The sequence below is a fragment of the Podarcis melisellensis genome (assembly GCF_964234715.1).
Source record: "Podarcis melisellensis genome assembly, chromosome: 10".
Classification (NCBI taxonomy): Eukaryota; Metazoa; Chordata; class Lepidosauria; order Squamata; family Lacertidae; genus Podarcis; species Podarcis melisellensis.
In genome coordinates this window covers 74,485,064-74,504,243 of record NC_138542.1, presented here as the reverse complement: position 1 = coordinate 74,504,243, position 19,180 = coordinate 74,485,064, and the positions used below count along the sequence as shown (strand labels likewise).

At 47.6% G+C, this 19,180-nt stretch overlaps 1 protein-coding gene across 1 annotated transcript; it reads right to left on the bottom strand.

Moving 5' to 3' along the window:
- Positions 1-3,275: 3,275 nt before the first annotated feature.
- LOC309378800 (guanylyl cyclase-activating protein 1-like) lies at positions 3,276-15,212 on the bottom strand. The gene is made up of 4 exons (XM_081927481.1): positions 14,196-15,212; positions 11,049-11,198; positions 6,831-6,921; positions 3,276-4,151 (listed from the first exon to the last, which is right to left on the bottom strand). The coding sequence occupies exons 1-4, from the start codon at positions 14,391-14,393 to the stop codon at positions 4,021-4,023; spliced, it is 570 nt and encodes a 189-aa protein (XP_081783607.1). The 5' UTR covers positions 14,394-15,212; the 3' UTR covers positions 3,276-4,020.
- Between the last annotated feature and the right edge of the window lie 3,968 nt (positions 15,213-19,180).

Genomic DNA, 19,180 nt, shown 5'->3' with positions numbered 1-19,180 from the left:
GTCATGAACCTCCTGCCCAAGTTTTGCAACATGGACATTTGGACACAAATGGAATCCTTAATATTGTTATGAGTTTGGTTTGGGGGGGCGGGGGGGGTGTCAGCCTGGATGATGCCCTAAGTTCCTTCAAATTCTTGGGATCCTCTATCTGTAGGGGTACCTGAAGTTGCTCTGGCCCAGGGGTGGGCAAGGTTTTACCTGTCTGGGCCGGTCAAGTCCCGTGGAGATCTCTCTGTGGGCTGGATCACACGTGCGATTTCCGGTGTCTGGGCATGCGCAGGGGAAGCAAGTCCCCGTGCCACGCCATGCCGGTTTAGCGCAGTGCGTGGGGACTCGCTGAGTGGGCGGCTCAGTTCGGGGGCGGCTTGTGGGCTAGTTAAACTGCCCCCGTGGGCCGCAGGTTGCCAACCCCTGCTCTGGGCCATAGGACAAATGGGTGGGCTTTTTCCCACTTTACCTAGCTGCTAGGTAGAAGAACAATAGCCAGTGAGAGGAAGTTGAGAGCAGACTGGAAGCTGGAGACACAGAGACCTTCTTACTCTCTGCTGGATCCAAGGCTGCTACTAATGGAGAAGGAAGATCGGGGGAGGGGATTTAATGCTGTGAGCCCCTCCATCTTATTTGCAGATTGCATACATGTGTAAATAAAACCATACATCCTAAAGACACCACGGTCTCCACTGACCTCCATTCCTAGGAAACCAAACCTGGGTAAGTGCCTGGAACCCCTGGGCTCTCTCCCTGCTCAGAGATTGGGGTGACCTATAACAATATTTATCCAAGGCCCACCAGACTGAAGACAGCCAGCTGAATTAAGGGTTGGCATTGCAGGTTGCCAATTATACAGGGAAGTATGGGGAGAAGCTGAGCTTACCCGGCCAGAGAGAAAAGTCTGGCGAACACTGTTTTGATGCTATGTTTGCCATCGATCTTAAGGTAAAGGTAAAGGGACCCCTGACCATTAGGTCCAGTCGCGGACGACTCTGGGGTTGTGTAGTGATCAGGTGGGACTGCTATGAGGAATTATAACAGAGTAAGCCATCTGTGCCAGCAATGAAAGCACTATTTTGATATGATTCTTGATCAATCTACACCTCTCTCTTTACAAGTCACGTACACAGCCCAGTTGCTTAGCCAGGCAGGCATTCTGGGTCATCAAAGACAGTGGACAGTTTCTTTTGATGTAGCTTTTCTGATATGTTAATCTTAGGATGTTAATCTTAGGGCCAGGAAACAGAAGGTGATTATGATCTCTGTCCTCCTGGCCATCCTTCTTATCATGTGTATTGCTTGTTTATCACCTCCAGGGTTGCCAAATGTACTCCTTTGTAGTTCTGTTCTTTGTTTAAGGTAAAGGTAAAGGTACCCCTGCCCATACGGGCCAGTCTTGACAGACTCTGGGGTTGTGCGCCCATCTCACTTAAGAGGCCAGGGGCCAGCGCTGTCCGGAGACACTTCCGGGTCACGTGGCCAGCGTGACATCGCTGCTCTGGCGAGCCAGAGCTGTACACGGAAACGCCGTTTATCTTCCTGCTAGTAAGCGGTCCCTATTTATCTACTTGCACCCGGGGGTGCTTTCGAACTGCTAGGTTGGCAGGCGCTGGGACCGAGCAACGGGAGCGCACCCCGCCGCGGGGATTCGAACCGCCGACCTTTCGATCGGCAAGCCCTAGGCGCTGAGGCTTTTACCCACAGCGCCACCCGCGTCCCGTTCTTTGTTTACCCCGTGCTTAATTAGTTTTAGTAGTTTAACTTTGTCCCCACGTGGGTTTGTTGAAATGCTCAGAAGAAATCTGATTGGTTCTTACGAACACTCTGTAAAAAGCTCTTTTGTGAATAAAACGACCTGGGCCAGGGGCTGGAAGTGGAGATTTATACGCACCCTTCCCAATGTCTTGCTGGTTCAAGCCTCTGTGTGTATTCTTATTAATCAGAGTTCAATCCTTCCTTTACTTTGTGAAAGCCTCAGGGTTGCGGCGCTCATTTCACTTTATTGGCCGAGGGAGCCGGCGTACAGCTTCCTGGTCATGTGGCCAGCATGACTAAGCTGCTTCCAGCAAACCAGAGCAGCACACGGAAATGCAGTTTACCTTCCCGCCGAAGCGGTACCTATTTATCTACTTGCACTTTGACGTGCTTTCGAACTGCTAGGTTGGGACGTGGGTGGCGCTGCGGGATAAACCACAGAGCCTAGGGCTTGCTGATCAGCAGGTTGGCAGTTCAAATCCCTGCGACGGGGTGAGCTCCTGTTGCTCGGTCCCTGCTCCTGCCATCAATCTTAGATCTCCTCTAAAGGATTCAGCTGGGGAAAGATAGCCAGTCTTTCCTCTCTCTTCCCTCTCCTGCTTCCTAATGTCCCCCAGCAACCTCCGTGTCCCTTGTTGTTTTGCCAACGGCCAGTCGGTTAAGAAGACACCATTCCAACGAGCCATTTGCTGACGGGAATAAAAAAACAAGCAACCCTCGGATTTCTCTCCTTTTAATTGCAAACTGTACAAAGAAAGAGCGCCAAATATTGCAAGAGCCTGGCCTCCTATTTACAATGTTCTCCTTCCCCCTTTCCTTGGAAAGGCTTTGGGGAGCACCTTTGGGCTCCAGCGCTGGAGCCAGCCAGCACTCCAAGCTTCTGACGCAAAAGAAAGGGAACCAAGGAGTCAGGCGGGGCGGCAGCCCCTCACCTTTTGTGGGAAGAATCTCCTGCCCCTCTTGTGGATGCAGGGCTAGATAGACTGGGGGCCCAATCCAAATCAGCAGCCACTCCCCTGTTGTTGTTTAGTCGTTTAGTTGTGTCCAACTCTTGGTGACCCCCTGGACCAGAACATGCCAAGCACTCCTGTCTTCCACTGCCTCCCGCAGTTTGGTCAAACTCATGCTGGTAGCTTTGAGAACACTGTCCCACCATCTCGTCCTCTGTCGTCCCCTTCTCCTTGTGCCCTCCATCTTTCCCAGCATCAGGGTCTTTTCCAGGGAGTCTTCTCTTCTCATGAGGTGGCCAAAGTATTGGAGCCTCAGCTTCACGATCTGTCCTTCCAGCGAGCACTCAGGGCTGATTTCCTTAAGAATGGAGAGGTTGGATCTTCTTGCAGTCCATGGGACTCTCAAGAGTCTCCTCCAGCACCAGAATTCAAAAGCATCCATTCTTTGGTCATCTGCCTTCTTTATGGTCCAGCTCTCACTTCCATACATCACTACTGGGAAAACCATGGCTTTTACAATACGGACCTTTGTTGGCAAGGTGATGTCTCTGCTTTTTAAGATGCTGTCTAGGTTTGTCATTGCTTTTCTCCCACTCCCACTAAGAGGGCCCAGTTCATTCTGGACTCCTGGGCATCTCCCAGGCTTGTGCCAGGGGACTCCTGGACTAGGCCCATGGCTCAACTTGGCACCCTGAATGCCCCCCCCCCATATTCACTGCTTGAGGCAGCCTCATCTCCTTTCTGGGGGGCTCATCCTCCTGGAAAGGAGCCCGCAGGCACCGCAAAGGTGATCCTTCACAGCCAGCGGCCAAGGGAGGTGGACATGCACAGACAGGTGTGTTTGTGCTGGCAGAGGTGGCTTCACTCACCGTGCATCAAGAGCCCCATCGTGACCTGCCCCACCAACTAACCTTCTAACTGCGAGAGTCTTGAGAAAAGGAGAAGCGTGGCTGCCTAGAAACCTCACAGCGGAGTCTCCTACTTCTTCCCTGAAGATATCTAAAAGCTACTCTTCCACGCACGGGATACCCTAGTGTGCTGCATTCGTAAAACTAGGAGGTCCCATGCCCAGCCTGCGGTTCTGAGAACAGATTGGCTTAACCTCCCACTTCTAGGCAGTTGGGAGAGCAGATGAACGGGGAGAAAATGGCCCGTGGACCACTTTTCAGGTCATGCTCTTTTGCTTGTTCTGCAAATGCACCTTGCTCCCATTCCACCAAACGCATCTACCCTCCAGGATTCCTCCTCCTCCTCCAGGTATTCTCTGCTGCTTCCAACACCTCAGGAAGCTCCCTTCCCCCCCCCCTGCATTCCTGCCCAGCCTCTAGACACTGTTTCGCCGCCGGCTGTTGATCATGGACACAATATGTTCCAAGTCCAGGCTCTTCATCATCACCTCCATGAACTCCTCGTCTTTCCTCGCGCCTTCGATGAACTCCTCCAGAGATAGCTCACCTGAGGGGCAGAGAAACAGGAGACAATGAGAGAAGGAGAAAACGGGCTTCCCCCTCCAGTCCATTTTCATTTTTTCTGGGAGGAGTGATAAAACTATGGAACTTGCTCCCACAACAGTCAGCGATGTCCACCAATCAACATGGATTTAAAAGAGAATGAGACAAATTCGTGGAGGAGAGGGCTATCGATGACTAGGCTCTGCCTCTAAAATGCTTCTGAATACAGTGGGACCTTGGTTCTCAAACACCTTGGTACTCAAACGCCAAAAACCTGGAAGTAAGTGTTCCAGTTTTCAAACGTTTTTTGGAAGCCGAGCGTCCGATGCGGCTGTCGGCTATTGTTTCCGGGGTGCCTGCACCAATCAGAAGCTGCGCCTTGGTTTTCAAACATTTTGGAAGTCAAACGGACTTCTGGAATGGATTAAGTTTGACGCTTTTGTTTTTGCTATTTAATTTGTGTTTTTGTTTTTGAGGCTTTTCGATTAATTTGTTTTTGTTTTTGTGACTGTGTGGAACCCAGTTCAGCTACTGATTGATTGATTGTATGACTGCAGAAATGGATAAAAGCCCCCCATCCAAACAATGACTATCATCAGTGCAGGCAAGGAAAAAAATTAATTTTTTTTGTCATCTACAATACTGTCTTATTTATTTTATAGTACAATACATTGAGCAGTTCAAAAGCATGTCAAAGTGCAAGTAGATAAATAGGTACCACTTCGGCGGGTAGGTAAACGGTGTTTCCGTGCGCTGCTCTGGTTCGCCAGAAGCGGCTTAGTCATGCTGGCCACATGACCCGGAAGCTGTACGCCGGCTCCCTCGGCCAATAAAGCGAGATCAGCGGCGCAACCCCAGAGTCGGCCACGACTGGACCTAACTGTCAGGGGTCCCTTTACCTTTACAATCCATTGATTATTGCTTTCATTTTATGGATCAGTGGTCTCATAATTGTTAGATAGTAAAATTCATGTTAAATTCATGTTTTAGGGGTTGTTTTTAGAAGTCTGGAATGGATTAATCCGTTTTGCATTACTTTCTATGGGAAAGCGCGCCTTGGTTTTGGAATGCTTTGGTTTTGGAACGGACGTCCAGAACGGATTAATTTTGAAAACCAAGGGACCACTGTACCAGTTGCTGGAGATCCCAGGAAGGGAGAGGGCTCTTGTGCTCCAATCCTGCTTGCTGGTTCCCCACTTAGGCACCTTGGCCACTGTGAGAACAGGATGCTGGAGTAGATGGGCCATTGGCCTGATCCATTAAGCTCTTCCTATGTTTTCAAGTATCTGGGACCTTCTACATGCAAAGCGAGTGCTCTACTCGCTGAGCCACAGCCATTCCAGATCTGGTTGCAGCAAACTCAGTAAAGTAACTATGCGTCATTCTTCCTTGCAACTCTACTCTGCAGAGCTCTGGATCAGGGAAGGTTGTCTTTGTTTTGCTGCATGACCTTTTCAGGGATGCTCCTGCGAGCTCCGGATTTGCAAGGCTGTTGGAGCAGTCTTCTTGCAAAGTCTTCACTTTGGCCTAGCAAGCTACGCTTTGAGTCAGCTCCCCTGAACTCCCAGCCAGGAGTTGTTTAGGTGGTACTGCCTTGTCACTCTGTCCTGTCAACTGAACTTTAGCCAGAACTCAACCGAGAAAACGTGGGTTACTGGTTAAAATACGGTTCAGCATTTTCAAAACCCAGTAGAGCAAGAAACTAGTTCACTGTGATCTGAGCCTCACAGCAAAACAAAAACCTAGAGAAGATGAATTCCCCAACCTGGTGCCCTCAAGATGTTTTGGACCAATTTAGTGGTTTCCAAACTGGATAGTTCAGTCCCCTGGGAGGCAGTGGGTGCTGCACTTGTAAATGACTATCAGACTTTGAACAGCTGGTATCTCTAGCTCAAGTTCATCAATTCTGTTGAAAATTAAACTAAATAGTTTTTATTGGATTTTGAGTAAATGTACAATTAATTGTTACGGTTTTGCATTTTATTGTGCTATTTACTTTCCACGGTGGGTTGTGCAAACCTCTATTCTGAATAATGTTGTTTTTTTTTAATAGGGTAAGAGGCATTGGGGATTAGTTTATTAAACCTTCCACTAACCCTGATAGGCATGATCTATGGTCTGGGATTATGTGGGTTGCAGGACACTGGCTGATTTAGACTCTTATCCTCTAACAAGTGCAGTGAAAAGGAGTATTGAGCAGAGAAGCTGTGATTCCTGCACTTCAGGGGGCTGGACTAAATGACCCTTGGTGCCTCTTCCAACTATGACTCTATGAAAACAGGCTCTTCCCCCTTTTCTTCCTGCCTCTTGTCCTCAGTGCTAATCCCTCTTCCCAAAAAAGTTTTCCTCTCCACAGAGTCCCAGATGTTCTCAGGGCCCAGTTATGGGCATTGGTGTATAATGTGATAATGTGTAGTTCGCCCATCGCTGCCAGCTGGATGTGGGATAGGTGAGAGGGTTGCCTTCTATTCCGAGGCCCACGTGGCCCAGGTAGGTTTGGTGAAGGGAGGAGGGCCCTGTTCAGGGTTGGGTGTGTGTGTCTGTGTAATGGGTTCATGCTCTGCTCTTTTTGGAACCTGCAGAGTTCTAGGCAGCAAAGTTCACAACGGACTGCGGAACCAGGGTGGGCCTGGGGAAGGGCTTCAGAGCCAGCGGGGAGGGTCTCGGGGGGGGGGGGTCTCACCGTCTCCATTGACATCAATCCTGTTGAAGACACGGTTGGTGAATTCCTCTGCGCTCGTCTCATGGTCGCAGCCATTGATGGCACGGATTGCCTGCAATGGAAGAGTTTGGCGCTTATTTGGTTCAGTTCGCTGCATAAAAATCATTGTTTACAATTGCTGTTTAATATCAGCAATTGCAACAGCTAATGTACAGAAACCCAGAATGAGTTGAGAATGTCCCCTACCCCAGTGGCGTAGTGTGGGTTGTCAGCACCCGGGGCAAGGCAAGTAATTTGCGCCCCCTAACCCGTGGATTTGCGCCCCCTAACCCTAACCCCCAGATGTTGCGCCCGGTGCGGCCGGCCCCCCCTGCACCCCCACGCTACGCCACTGCCCTGCCCCAGCAAAATGTCTCGTTAGTTAATTGCAACAGCAGCTGCAAACCTTGAGTTGCTCTGCTGCGTGTTTTAGGAACAATGCTATTTTGTGGGTTTTATATATTGCCTTAGCTTTGTTTTGCCTTCTTGGAATCCTCCCTGTGTCTTGTGCAAAGGCTAGAATAAAGGAAAAGGTAAAGGGACCCCTGACCATTAGGTCCAGTCGTGACCGAATCTGGGGTTGCGGCGCTCATTTCGCTTTATTGGCCAAGGGAGCCGGCGTACAGCTTCCAGGTCATGTGGCCAGCATGACTAAGCCACTTCTGGCGAACCAGAGCAGCGCATGGAAATGGGGTTTACCTTCTTGCCAGAGTGGGACCTATTTATCTACTTGCACTTTGACGTGCTTTTGAACTGCTAGGTTGGCAGGAGCTGGGACCGAACAATGGGAGCTCATCCCATCGCGGGGATTTGAACTGCCGACCTTCTGATCGGCAAGTCCTAGGCTCAGTGGTTTAACCCACAGCGCCACCCACATCCCTAAGGTTAGGATAGAAATCACCTAAATAAAACCATGGCTGTCGCCTTCGCTCATTACACCAGAACTTGTGGGCATTCAACAGAGCTGAATGTTGGAAAATTTAGGACTCATAGAAAATTCATGCTATGCATAGTTAAACTATGGAACTCGCTGCCTCAGGAGGCCCTGATGGCTACCAACTTGGATGAACAGGGAAGGGTTGGGCCAGAGCAAGACACACAAACCCAACACACCTGCCTGAAGGAATCTGCGAGGATGTGGAGAAGCTCAGCCCTTGCTTACAAGGTAAAATATACCAGTAAGATATTAACAGGCTGGGGAAGAAAACAAGAGTCAGGAGAGCTTTTAAAGGCCATCCCTCACAGCTTCTGCTCTGCCAGCAATGTGGGATTAAAAGAAAACATTTGTTTCCAAACTAAGCATAGGTTCCATATGAACCTACCCGGACCCTGATATCATCTTCTGAGGCCCTTTCTCGCGTCACTCCTCCACGAGAGGTTCGGAGGGTGGCAACACGAGAACGGGGCCTTCTCTGCAGTGGCTCCCCGTTTGTGGAATGCTCTCCCTAGAAGGTTTGCCTGGTGTCTTCATAATACAGCTTTAGACGCCAGGCAAAAATGTTCCTCTTTAACCAGGCCTTTGGCTGATTGACACTCAACACCCATTTAAAATGTGTTGTGGGAATAACACTTGTAGTTTAATGGTGAATTTTGGATATAATGTAAAAGATTTGGGTTATTATAAAAGATGAAGGAGAAAATGATTAAATAACAGGAGCCACAAAGGGGAGGATGGAAGTCCAGGAGACTCTCTGGAATCTTGTCTTTATGTTGTGTGTTCTATGTTTGTGATTGTAAAATTTTAACTTGAAAATCAAATTAATAAATTTATTAAAATAAAATGAGTTGCGGGAGGGGGTGTTATTGGGTTTTTTTGTTTTCATTTCAATTATGTATTTTGCATTTGCTTATTTTATTTTGCGGGTATAGGGCAGTGTGCAAATTTAATAAATAAAAATGGGGGGAAATGAAAAATCAGGATATGGCTGTGAAGGGGAATCCTGGGTGGAGTCGGAAAAGGTTTGGAAAATGGCCAAGAAAATGAACAAAATGATGGGGCAAACCTGGGGTGTAGGAGGGAGTCTGGGGCTGGGGAAAGAAGCAGCCCACAAGCGAGGATTGAAGGCCACTTACAATGGAGCCAGGCTCAAAGTTCTTGTATGAATTTACAATGCCTTGGACAACTTAGGGAGCTTTGGGGTCGCTTGAATCACCATATCCCAGCTCAGTTGCCAAGATAATTTGCAGGAGTGTCCCTGGAACATGGGGTAACTATGCCCCTGAAGGACCAGGTGCGCAGCCTGGGAGTCATTTTGGACTCACAGCTGTCCATAGAGGCGCAGGTTAATTGTGTGTCCAGGGCAGCTGTCTACCAGCTCCACCCAGTACGCAGGATGAGGCCCTCCCTGCCCGCGGACTGTCTCGCCAGAGTGGTGCATGCTCTAGTTATCTCCCGCTTGGACTACTGCAATGCGCTCTACGTGGGGCTACCTTTGAAGGTGACCCGGAAACTGCAATTAATCCAGAATGCGGCAGCCAGACTGGTGAATGGGAGCGGCCATCAAGACCATATAACACCGGTCTTGAAAGACTTACATTGGCTCCCAGTACGTTTCCAAGCACAATTCAAAGTGTTGATGCTGACCTTGAAAGCCCTAAATGGCCTCAAGGACCCAGTAGACCTGAAGGGGAGTCTCCACTTCCATCATTCTTCCCGGACACTGAGGTCCAACGCCGAGGGCTTTCTGGCAGTTCCCTCACTGAGAGAAGCCAAGTTACAGGAACCAGGCAGAGGGCCTTCTTGCTGGTGGCACCCGCCCCGTGGAACACCCTCCCTTCAGATGTGAAGGAAATGAGACTATCCTATCTTTAAAAGACATCTGAAGGCAGACCTGTTTAGGGAAGTTTTTAATATTTAACTCTGTACTTTTTTAAACACTTGATTGGGAGCTGCCCAGAGTGGCTGGGGAAACTCATCCAGATGGGTGGGGTATAAATAAATTATTATTGTTGTTGTTATTATTGTTGTTATTATTATTATTGTTATTATTATTATTATTATCCAAGCTGTCAAGGCTCATTTGACAACAATGTAAGAACATAAGAAACACCTGTTAGATGAGGCCAAGGGTCCATATTGCCCAGCTTCCTGTTCTCCCAGGGGCCAACCAGATCCCCTAATGGGAAACACGCAATCAGGATTCGAACCCAAGAGCACTTTCTCCCCCTCCTGCGATTTCAGCCAATGACACTATAAAGCACCGCTGCCTCCAACTGTGAAGGTGAAGCAGAGCCATCACGGGCAGAACTCACCCCTAGTGCTCTCCAAGAAACCAAGGGCTCATCCACCATTTCCTGTTGTTCCGCCGCTTTCCCCTGGGGAAAACCACTCTTTAGTGCTCAATGGGACCAAACGGCACTTTGGGTTTTCTTTGGACTGACGTTTGCCCTGATTTAGCACCAAAGAGCAGGTTTTCCCTGAGAAAATGGGTTGAGTGGAAAACTGCTTGGACCTGTGATTTCTAGACATGGGACGACCGGAGGTATGGACGAGGCCCAAATCTTTAGTTTCACCATCCCGGTTCTGCGGAACTCTCTGTCACCGGAGATGCAGCAAGCGCCTTCTTTGCCAACTTTCAAGCGCCTACTGAAAACTTTTCTATTCTGCCCGAACCCTATGCAAGCAATAAAGGACTAATCTATACTCATGAGTTATAACATTATAAATGTGATATAAAAAGGTGACACCAGGCAGCGCTGTACAGCAGTCAATGTAAACTTGCATTGAGAACTAGCTATATAATGTATTTTTTCTTAGTTTTTTTAAAAATAGATTAGCGTGGACTCAGCCTCATACTACATCCTTCCACAATGTTTAACCAATGTCTGTTTTTAGCTCTTTTGTGGTTTTTATTGTATAGCTTTGTATGCCTTGCTGTAAACCGCTATGATATATTTTCTTATCGCACATTTTTATAAATAAATTACAAATTAAGAGCCCTCTCCTGTCGCTGCTCACCAGCAACTACTATGGTTGGGATCAACGGTCTCTCTTTGGGGATGTGAGTTCTTAGCCTTTGAGCACGTGAAGGGGCAATGAGAGGAGTGTGCCTCTGAGAGGGTGCAGAGTGGCATCTCCTTTGCTGCTCCAACATCCGGGATGAGGAAGTGGCTAACCTGCAGACACATTCTAAACTCTGGCTGCTCCCTCTGCAGAAATCAGCTCCGGCGCCCTTTGCAAGAAAACGAGTTCCCCGTTACCTGGATGATATTGAGCAGCTCACTGCGGTCAATGCAGCCGTTTCCATCTACATCGTAGAGCTTGAAGTACCAGCGCAGCTTCTGCTCCATCTTTCCTCGCAGGATAAGGCTGAGGGCAGCCACGTACTCCATGAAGTCAATATGGCCATCCTGTGGAGGGGGAGCAGGGAAAAAGCAGAGGAAGTATTGAGGGCAGAAATAAGAAAACTAGGCAGGGAGAGCAGAGGCTGGTGCAAATTGTGACCTGGCTGGTTGACGTTCAAGACTGTTCAGATGTCAAGGAGATAAACAACTATCTGACTTTTAGAAGACACCTGAAGGCAGCCCTGTTTCGGGAAGCTTTTAATGTTTGATGTTTTATTGTGTTTTTAATATTCTGTTGGGAGTCGCCCAGAGTGGCTGGAGAAACCCAGCCAGATGGGCAGGGTACAAATAATAAATTATTTTTATGGAAAAGGGGCAAGAGTAATGTAAGCCCAATTGAACTCCTGGGAGAAAGGATGGGATAGAAATGGAGTAAAGGCAGTCTTGCTTTTTTAATCACCTGAGTTCCAACACTGGAGAGCTCAGGGTTCCTGCCTTCCCCAGCCACAAACACAAAGAATTGAAGATGCACCACCAGACTGTGAGCATGTGCTCTGGGTGCGGGACAGAGCTGATTCCGGTCTCCTTCAGAGACCCCCTCTTTCCAGGAGCTTCATCTAGTAGCTACTAGATTACGCAGAGATGACAAGACTGACGTGGAAAATCAGAAAGATCGAAACTTCAGTAGAGATTTGGATAAATATACATAGATATTTACAAGAACACTGTAAACACTTGAACTCTTTGGTAGCCTTTAAATAACTCCTGCAATGTTACAAAGACTTTGGAAACGATGGAGAACTGAAATTTGGATCAACTATAATATGCAGATTATAGGAAGGACAGATACTGAAGCTGAGGCTCCAAGGCTTTGGCCACCTCAAGAGAAGAGAAAACTCCCTGGAAAAGACCCTGATGTTGGGAAAGATGGAGGGCACAAGGAGAAGGGGACGACAGAGGAGGAGATGGTGGGACAGTGTTCTGGAAGCTACCAGCATGAGTTTGACCAAACTGCGGGAGGCAGTGGAAGACAGGAGTGCCTGGCATGCTCTGGTCCAGGGGGTCACGAAGGATCTGACACGACTAAATGACTCAACAACAACAACATAATATGCAGTTGATATAGATATTTAAAGAATCAGTGGAGGGGAGGAATTCCTAAGATTCTGTATTGGAAATGATGGGGTGGGGCTCCTGCAGGCCAATCAGGTCGCTGATTCACTTCCACCTGGAGATGGATTGGGTGGCTCCTGCGGACCAATCAGACTGCTGCATTCTGGATCCTATTGTTCTAGGATTCAGCTCAGTACATAACACTGTATAAACTGTACTCTGGGATATTGTGGGAAGTTTTAAAAGCCGATGTCACCCCATGCTTGGGGTTCTTGCTCCTGTGGGGACCTGTTGCTCAACAATAAAGATTTGGTCTACTGACCACTGTTTTGCTCCAAATTACTTGGCTGGAACTTCCTTCTTTTGCTGACTGCATGGACCCGTGGGGGACTTGCACCTTGATGAGCTGGGCTGTTGAGTAGTCTCTCAACCTAGAATTTTCCTTATCAATTCAAAAGAATATTGTTTTATTTGCAATGTTTTTCAAGAATGTTTATTGTGTGATCGATTTTGTAAAACCAAATAAAAGTCATTTTAAAAGAAAAAGAAAAAAAGAGAGAGACGCTCTCTTTCCACTGGGATGCTGGAGATCGCTGCAGCCTGCTATGCCCATCCCTCGTCTAGCGGAAGGCACTCCAGCCTCCTACTGTCTTCTCATCTCTTGTCTCCCCCACCCCTCCGGTTTAATCCTCTTTGTTCTTGGGTGAACACATCCAGTTCCTTCAGCCTGCCTCTGTAGGATTGGCCTGCCAGAGCTTTATACAACTGAGGTTGGGTGGGTGGTTCACACGCAGGGGAGATTTCCAGAAGCCAAAGCAAGCACCTGTGAGCCGAGCTCAGAGAGCTTTAAGCCGTTGTGAGGGGCCAGCAAGAGCTGTAGTCCAAAAGGTCTGGGGGGCACCAGTTGGAGAAGGCTGGGTTAGGCATTACAGATTGTGCTACCCAGAGATCTGGAGTCCTCATTCTTGCACTGTGCATTTTAACCAAATCAGTGGACAGCAAGGATGTGTTAGAGAGCTGGGCAGAAACAGACCAGGGTCTTCCTGGCTTGCCTTTTATTATTCTCTTCCTTTCAGGAAGCTCAAGGAAATTTGCATGTCTCCCAATGGATGTCCCATCCAGGCACAGGTGAGATTCTCACCTCCTTGTTACCGTACTTTCTCCTAAGAATCTCATTCTGCCACCTGTTCCGCTCAGACCTAATCTTTCTACAGAGGAGGGATTTGGGGTGACAACGCCCCAAGTTCCTTTCTGCTGCATTTTGCTCTTAAAGCACTTAAAAACAAAACAAGAAACCAAAGCAGCTAAATTGTGTTCATGAACTTGGTACTAATTTTTGATCGCTCACAGCTGGGTTTTCTTTTTCACCCATAGCGCGGGATGGAATTTGCAACTTGTGTTACAGGTAGCGCACACAAAAATTCAACCGGAGGATCAGCACTTAGAAGATGAGTTATCTATATCTATTTGCAACTGTACCTCTATCTGTTATACTCGCGTAATGAAATATCTATAGCCACATTTCGTTAAAAGTATGAAAAGGTGGTATACAGCACACAAAATTACAATAGGAAAAATAAAAAAGCAATTAAAAACGTTCAATGGCACCTACACCTCATCGCTCATATGATGCTGACCAAATTCACCAATGTTTAAAAAATCAGAGACAAAACTGCTGTAGCGAATGCAAGGAAGTATTGGTGATGTTACGGGAGCTAGCCAATCGGCGCCTGCTACATTCTTTTCACCATTCCGAAAGGTGTTTCCAAAGTATGCTCCAGGGGGCGGGGGAATGAACAACCATTTGCACAGTTTTGGGGGGGTGTCCTTGAGCTGCTTCTGTTACTCTTAGAATGTCACCGCTACCTCCAGAGTTGCTTGGGTGGCCACCACAGCTAGTTCATTGGCTTTGGAAAACTGGTGCAGCTGAGCCCAGCAGCCTTGGCCTACCTTGTTCATATCGAAGGTGTGGAACATCTGCTCAATGTATTGGTTGGCCTCTGGGTCCAGGCCTCGGAGTCCAAAGAAATGCTTGAATTCATGCTCCGTCAGCTGCCCAGAGGGACACTCCGTCATGAACTTCTTGTACCAGTGGTGAATCTCCAACGTCTGCAGGTCATCCAGTGTCCTGCTGCCATTGCTTCCCATTCTGTGTGGAGGTGGACCACGGGGAGACCCTCAGCAGCAGCAGCAGCCGCCCTCTCCCACTGGTGCTTGCTACAGGACCGGCTCCTGGCTCCCTTCTGTTTTCACAATAGACATCCAAATCATGTTAAGCAGCACTGGGGGAGATCTTTCCAAGCCAATTATAGCCTTCTAATCTGATCTCAGACCCATTTAGAAGCCTTTAAAGCTTCAATGATACAAAGAGGGAATGGAAAGAATAATCCAGGAAAAGGTTGCTATTACGGGAGCTTAATCAGAAAAGGTGAAGGGGTTAATCAGATATTTGTACCAAAAATTGACCAGAGGCTGACCTCTTCTTTCTTTCTTGCATTGCTTCTTTTTACACGCCATCTGAATTTTCAGACATTGGAGATCCACCCTTTCTACAAGTTGTTCATGATTGTGTCTTACTAATGGAGCATGGATTCAAGCATTTCTTTGGACCTGGCAGTCATGCAAGCAATGCTTTATTTCTGTTTGAATCCCAAGGCTGTGGCTATGGGAGAAACAAGACACTTCTGGGGTGTTAATGCTCCCTTGTAGGCTCAGGTTGTATATATGTGTAGATGAACCATACATCATAAAGACACCAGTCTCTGCTGTGCCTCATTCCAATAGAAAACACAAACCCTGGGGGAAAGCGCCTGGAACCCTTGAAATATCACACTGCTAAGAGATTGGGGTGGCGTGCACCACTGGTGTCAGAAGTGGAATTCAAGTTTCCCAGAGGAGGACCTATGATCGAAGTGTTCCTGAGCCGGGTATATATACAGCCAGGGGATCAGCCCTTAGCTATAACCTGCCTACCATGCAGAATATGAGCTATCTCATATTCTCATATTCTCATATCTCTATCTGTTTTTACTTGTACGTTGAAATATTTCTAGACCACACTTTTGTATAAAAAGGCGGCATACAACAGACAAAATGAGAATAAGATAAATAAAAAGCAATTTAAAACATTTGTGGGCATTTACACCTCATCCACCATCCTATGCTCACCAAATTCACCTTTTAAAAACCAATGACAAAACTGCTCTAGCAAGTGCAGGGAGGTATTGATGTTATGGGAGCTAGCCAATCAGCACCTGCTACATTCTTTTCACCATTCTGAAAGTTGTTTCCAAAGTATGCTCCGGGGTGCGGGGGGAATGAACAACCGCTTGCACAGTTCTGGGGGTGCCCTTGAGCTGCGTCTGCTACTCTTAAAATGTCACCGCTACCTCCAGAGTTGTTTTGGTGGCCACCACAGCTAGTTCATTGGCTTTGGAAAGCTGGTGCAGCTGAGCCCAGCAGCCTTGGCCTACCTTGTTCATATCGAAGGTGTGGAACATCTGCTCAATGTATTGGTTGGCCTCTGGGTCCAGGCCTCGGAGTCCAAAGAAATGCTTGAATTCATGTTCCGTCAGCTGCCCAGAGGGACACTCCGTCATGAACTTCTTGTACCAGTGGTGAATCTCCAACGTCTGCAGGTCATCCAGTGTCCTGCTGCCATTGCTTCCCATTCTGTGTGGAGGTGGACCACGGGGAGACCCTCAGCAGCAGCAGCAGCAGCCGCCCTCTCCCACTGGTGCTTGCTACAGGACCAGCTCCTGGCTCCCTTCTGTTTTCACAATAGACATCCAAATCATTTTAAGCAGCACTGGGGGAGATATTTCCAAGCCAATTATAGCCTTCTAATCTGATCTCAGACCCATTTAGAAGCCTTTAAAGCTTCAATGATACAAAGAGGGAATGGAAAGAATAATCCAGGAAAAGGTTGCTATTACGGGAGCTTAATCAGAAAAGGTGAAGGGGTTAATCAGATATTTGTACCAAAAATTGACCAGAGGCTGACCTCTTCTTTCTTTCTTGCATTGCTTCTTTTTACACGCCATCTGAATTTTCAGACATTGGAGATCCACCCTTTCTACAAGTTGTTCATGATTGTGTCTTACTAATGGAGCATGGATTCAAGCATTTCTTTGGACCTGGCAGTCATGCAAGCAATGCTTTATTTCTGTTTGAATCCCAAGGCTGTGGCTATGGGAGAAACAAGACACTTCTGGGGTGTTAATGCTCCCTTGTAGGCTCAGGTTGTATATATGTGCAGATGAACCATACATCATAAAGACACCAGTCTCTGCTGTGCCTCATTCCAATAGAAAACACAAACCCTGGGGGAAAGCGCCTGGAACCCTTGAAATATCACACTGCTAAGAGATTGGGGTGGCGTGCAACACTGGTGTCAGAAGTGGAATTCAAGTTTCCCAGAGGAGGACCTATGATCCTGAGCCGGGTATATATACAGCCAGGGGATCAGCCCTTAGCTATAACCTGCCTACCATGCAGAATATGAGCTATCTCATATTCTCATATCTCTATCTGTTTTTACTTGTACGTTGAAATATTTCTAGACCACACTTTTGTATAAAAAGGCGGCATACAAAAGACAAAATGAGAATATGATAAATAAAAAGCAATTTAAAACATTTGTGGGCATTTACACCTCATCCACCATCCTATGCTCACCAAATAAACTTTTTAAAAATCAATGACAAAACTGCTCTAGCAAGTGCAGGGAGGTATTGATGTTATGGGAGCTAGCCAATCAGCACCTGCTACATTCTTTTCACCATTCCGAAAGGTGTTTCCAAAGTATGCTCCTGGGGGGCGGGGGGAAGGAAGAACCGCTTGCACAGTTCTGGGGGTGTCCTTGAGCTGCTTCTGCTACTCTTAAAATGTCACCACTACCTCCAGAGTTGCTTTGGTGGCCACCACAGCTAGTTCATTGGCTTTGGAAAACTGGTGCAGCTGAGCCCAGCAGCCTTGGCCTACCTTGTTCATATCGAAGGTGTGGAACATCTGCTCAATGTATTGGTTGGCCTCTGGGTCCAGGCCTCGGAGTCCAAAGAAATGCTTGAATTCATGCTCCGTCAGCTGCCCAGAGGGACACTCCGTCATGAACTTCTTGTACCAGTGGTGAATCTCCAACGTCTGCAGGTCATCCAGTGTCCTGCTGCCATTGCTTCCCATTCTGTGTGGAGGTGGACCACGGGGAGACCCTCAGCAGCAGCAGCTGCCCCCTCCCACTGGTGGTTGCTACAGGACCGGCTCCTGGCTCCCTTCTGTTTTCACAATAGACATCCAAATCATGTTAAGCAGCACTGGGGGAGATCTTTCCAAGCCAATTATAGCCTTCTAATCTGATCTCAGACCCATTTAGAAGCCTTTAAAGCTTCAACGATATGCACGGAACGGAAAGAAAAGAAGAGGGAAGAATAATCCAAGAAACTGCTGCTATTACGGGAGCTAAAGGTGAGGGGGTTAAGCAGATATTTGCACCAAAAGATGATCAGAGGCTGATCTCTTCTTCCTTTCTTTTTACACGCCATTGCAATTCTCAGGACATTTTTGGGGGAGACATATGTTGGATGAAACGACTAACCTCCAGGGTCCTCCAATTATGATGAACATGCCAGCAAGATCATTGATGTCTTATAGTAACACGGAGTCTTCACATGGGAGCAAAGCATTTCGAGATCTATGCCCCAGACTCTGTGTGCATTCTGACAATTTCTGGAAGTTTTTGCTAGAAGAGACCCCCTAATAATAATTTTAAAAAGGGTTTTGATAAAACAAAAGTTGCCGCAGGCCTGTGGCTCGCCCACCCACCCTGTCCTTAAAAGGTATTGCAGGAAATGTTATCTGAAACATATTATTATTATTATTATTATTATTATTATTATTATTATTATTATTTGTGGGTGGGGTGATGGTGGACTGGCTGGATCCATGGGAGGAACCCAGCTGGGAAGCCCCCAAGGGAAGGAGGCTCCGATCCCAGGAAGGGGTGGTGGGACAACGATGAGGGACCAGAGGGAGAGCACTGGGGGGAGAAGGAAGTGTTGGGATGTGAAGAGGCTACAAGGCTTAGTGAGCAGGGAGAGTCGGTGGCAGAGAGCAGTCCAGAATAATAGGCAGAAGTGGAAGCAGGAGAGGAGAGGGGCCAAGAGGCAGACAGGAATCGCAAGACCAAATTACTCTCGAAAATGTATAAATTCTTATTAGAGGAGGAATTAAAGAACCTTTTATTGAGGGTGAAAGAGGAGAGCGCAAATTATGGTCTGAAGCTCAACATCAAAAAAACGAAGATCATGGCCACTGGTCCCATCACCTCCTGGCAAATAGAAGGGGAAGAAATGGAGGCAGTGAGAGATTTTACTTTCTTGGGCTCAATGATCACTGCAGATGGTGACAGCAGCCACGAAATTAAAAGACGCCTGCTTCTTGGGAGAAGGGCAATGACAGGCCTAGACAGCATCTTGAGAAGTAAAGACATCACCTTGCTAACAAAGGTCCGTATAGTTAAAGCTATGGTTTTCCCAGTAGTGATGTATGGAAGGGAGACTGGACCATAAAGAAGGCAGATCGCCGAAGAATTGATGCTTTTGAATTCTGGTGCTGGAGGAGACTCTTGAGAGTCCCATGGACTGCAAGAAGAACAAACCGATCCATTCTTAAGGAAATCAGCCCTGAGTGCTCACTGGAAGGACAGATCGTGAAGCTGAGGCTCCAATACTTTGGCCACCTCATGAGAAGAGAAGACTCCCTGGAAAAGACCCTGATGTTGGGAAAGATGGAGGGCACAAGGAGAAGGGGACGACATGGTTGGATAGTGTCTTCGAAGCTACAAACATGAGTCTGACCAAACTGCGGGAGGCAGTGGAAGACAGAAATGCCAGGCGTGCTCTGGTCCATGGCATCACGAAGAGTCGGACACGACTAAA

What these genes read in the sequence shown, in the direction of transcription:
- LOC309378800 (XM_081927481.1), bottom strand. Translation starts at nt 14,393, where the DNA reads ATGGGAAGCAATGGCAGCAGGACACTGGATGACCTGCAGACGTTGGAG. An exon ending in ACACCTTCGATATGAACAAG is followed by an intron (nt 11,199 to 14,195) that starts GTAGGCCAAGGC and finishes CCCCCTCCACAG; the next exon opens with GATGGCCATATTGACTTCAT. An exon ending in AGCTGCTCAATATCATCCAG is followed by an intron (nt 6,922 to 11,048) that starts GTAACGGGGAAC and finishes CTTCCATTGCAG; the next exon opens with GCAATCCGTGCCATCAATGG.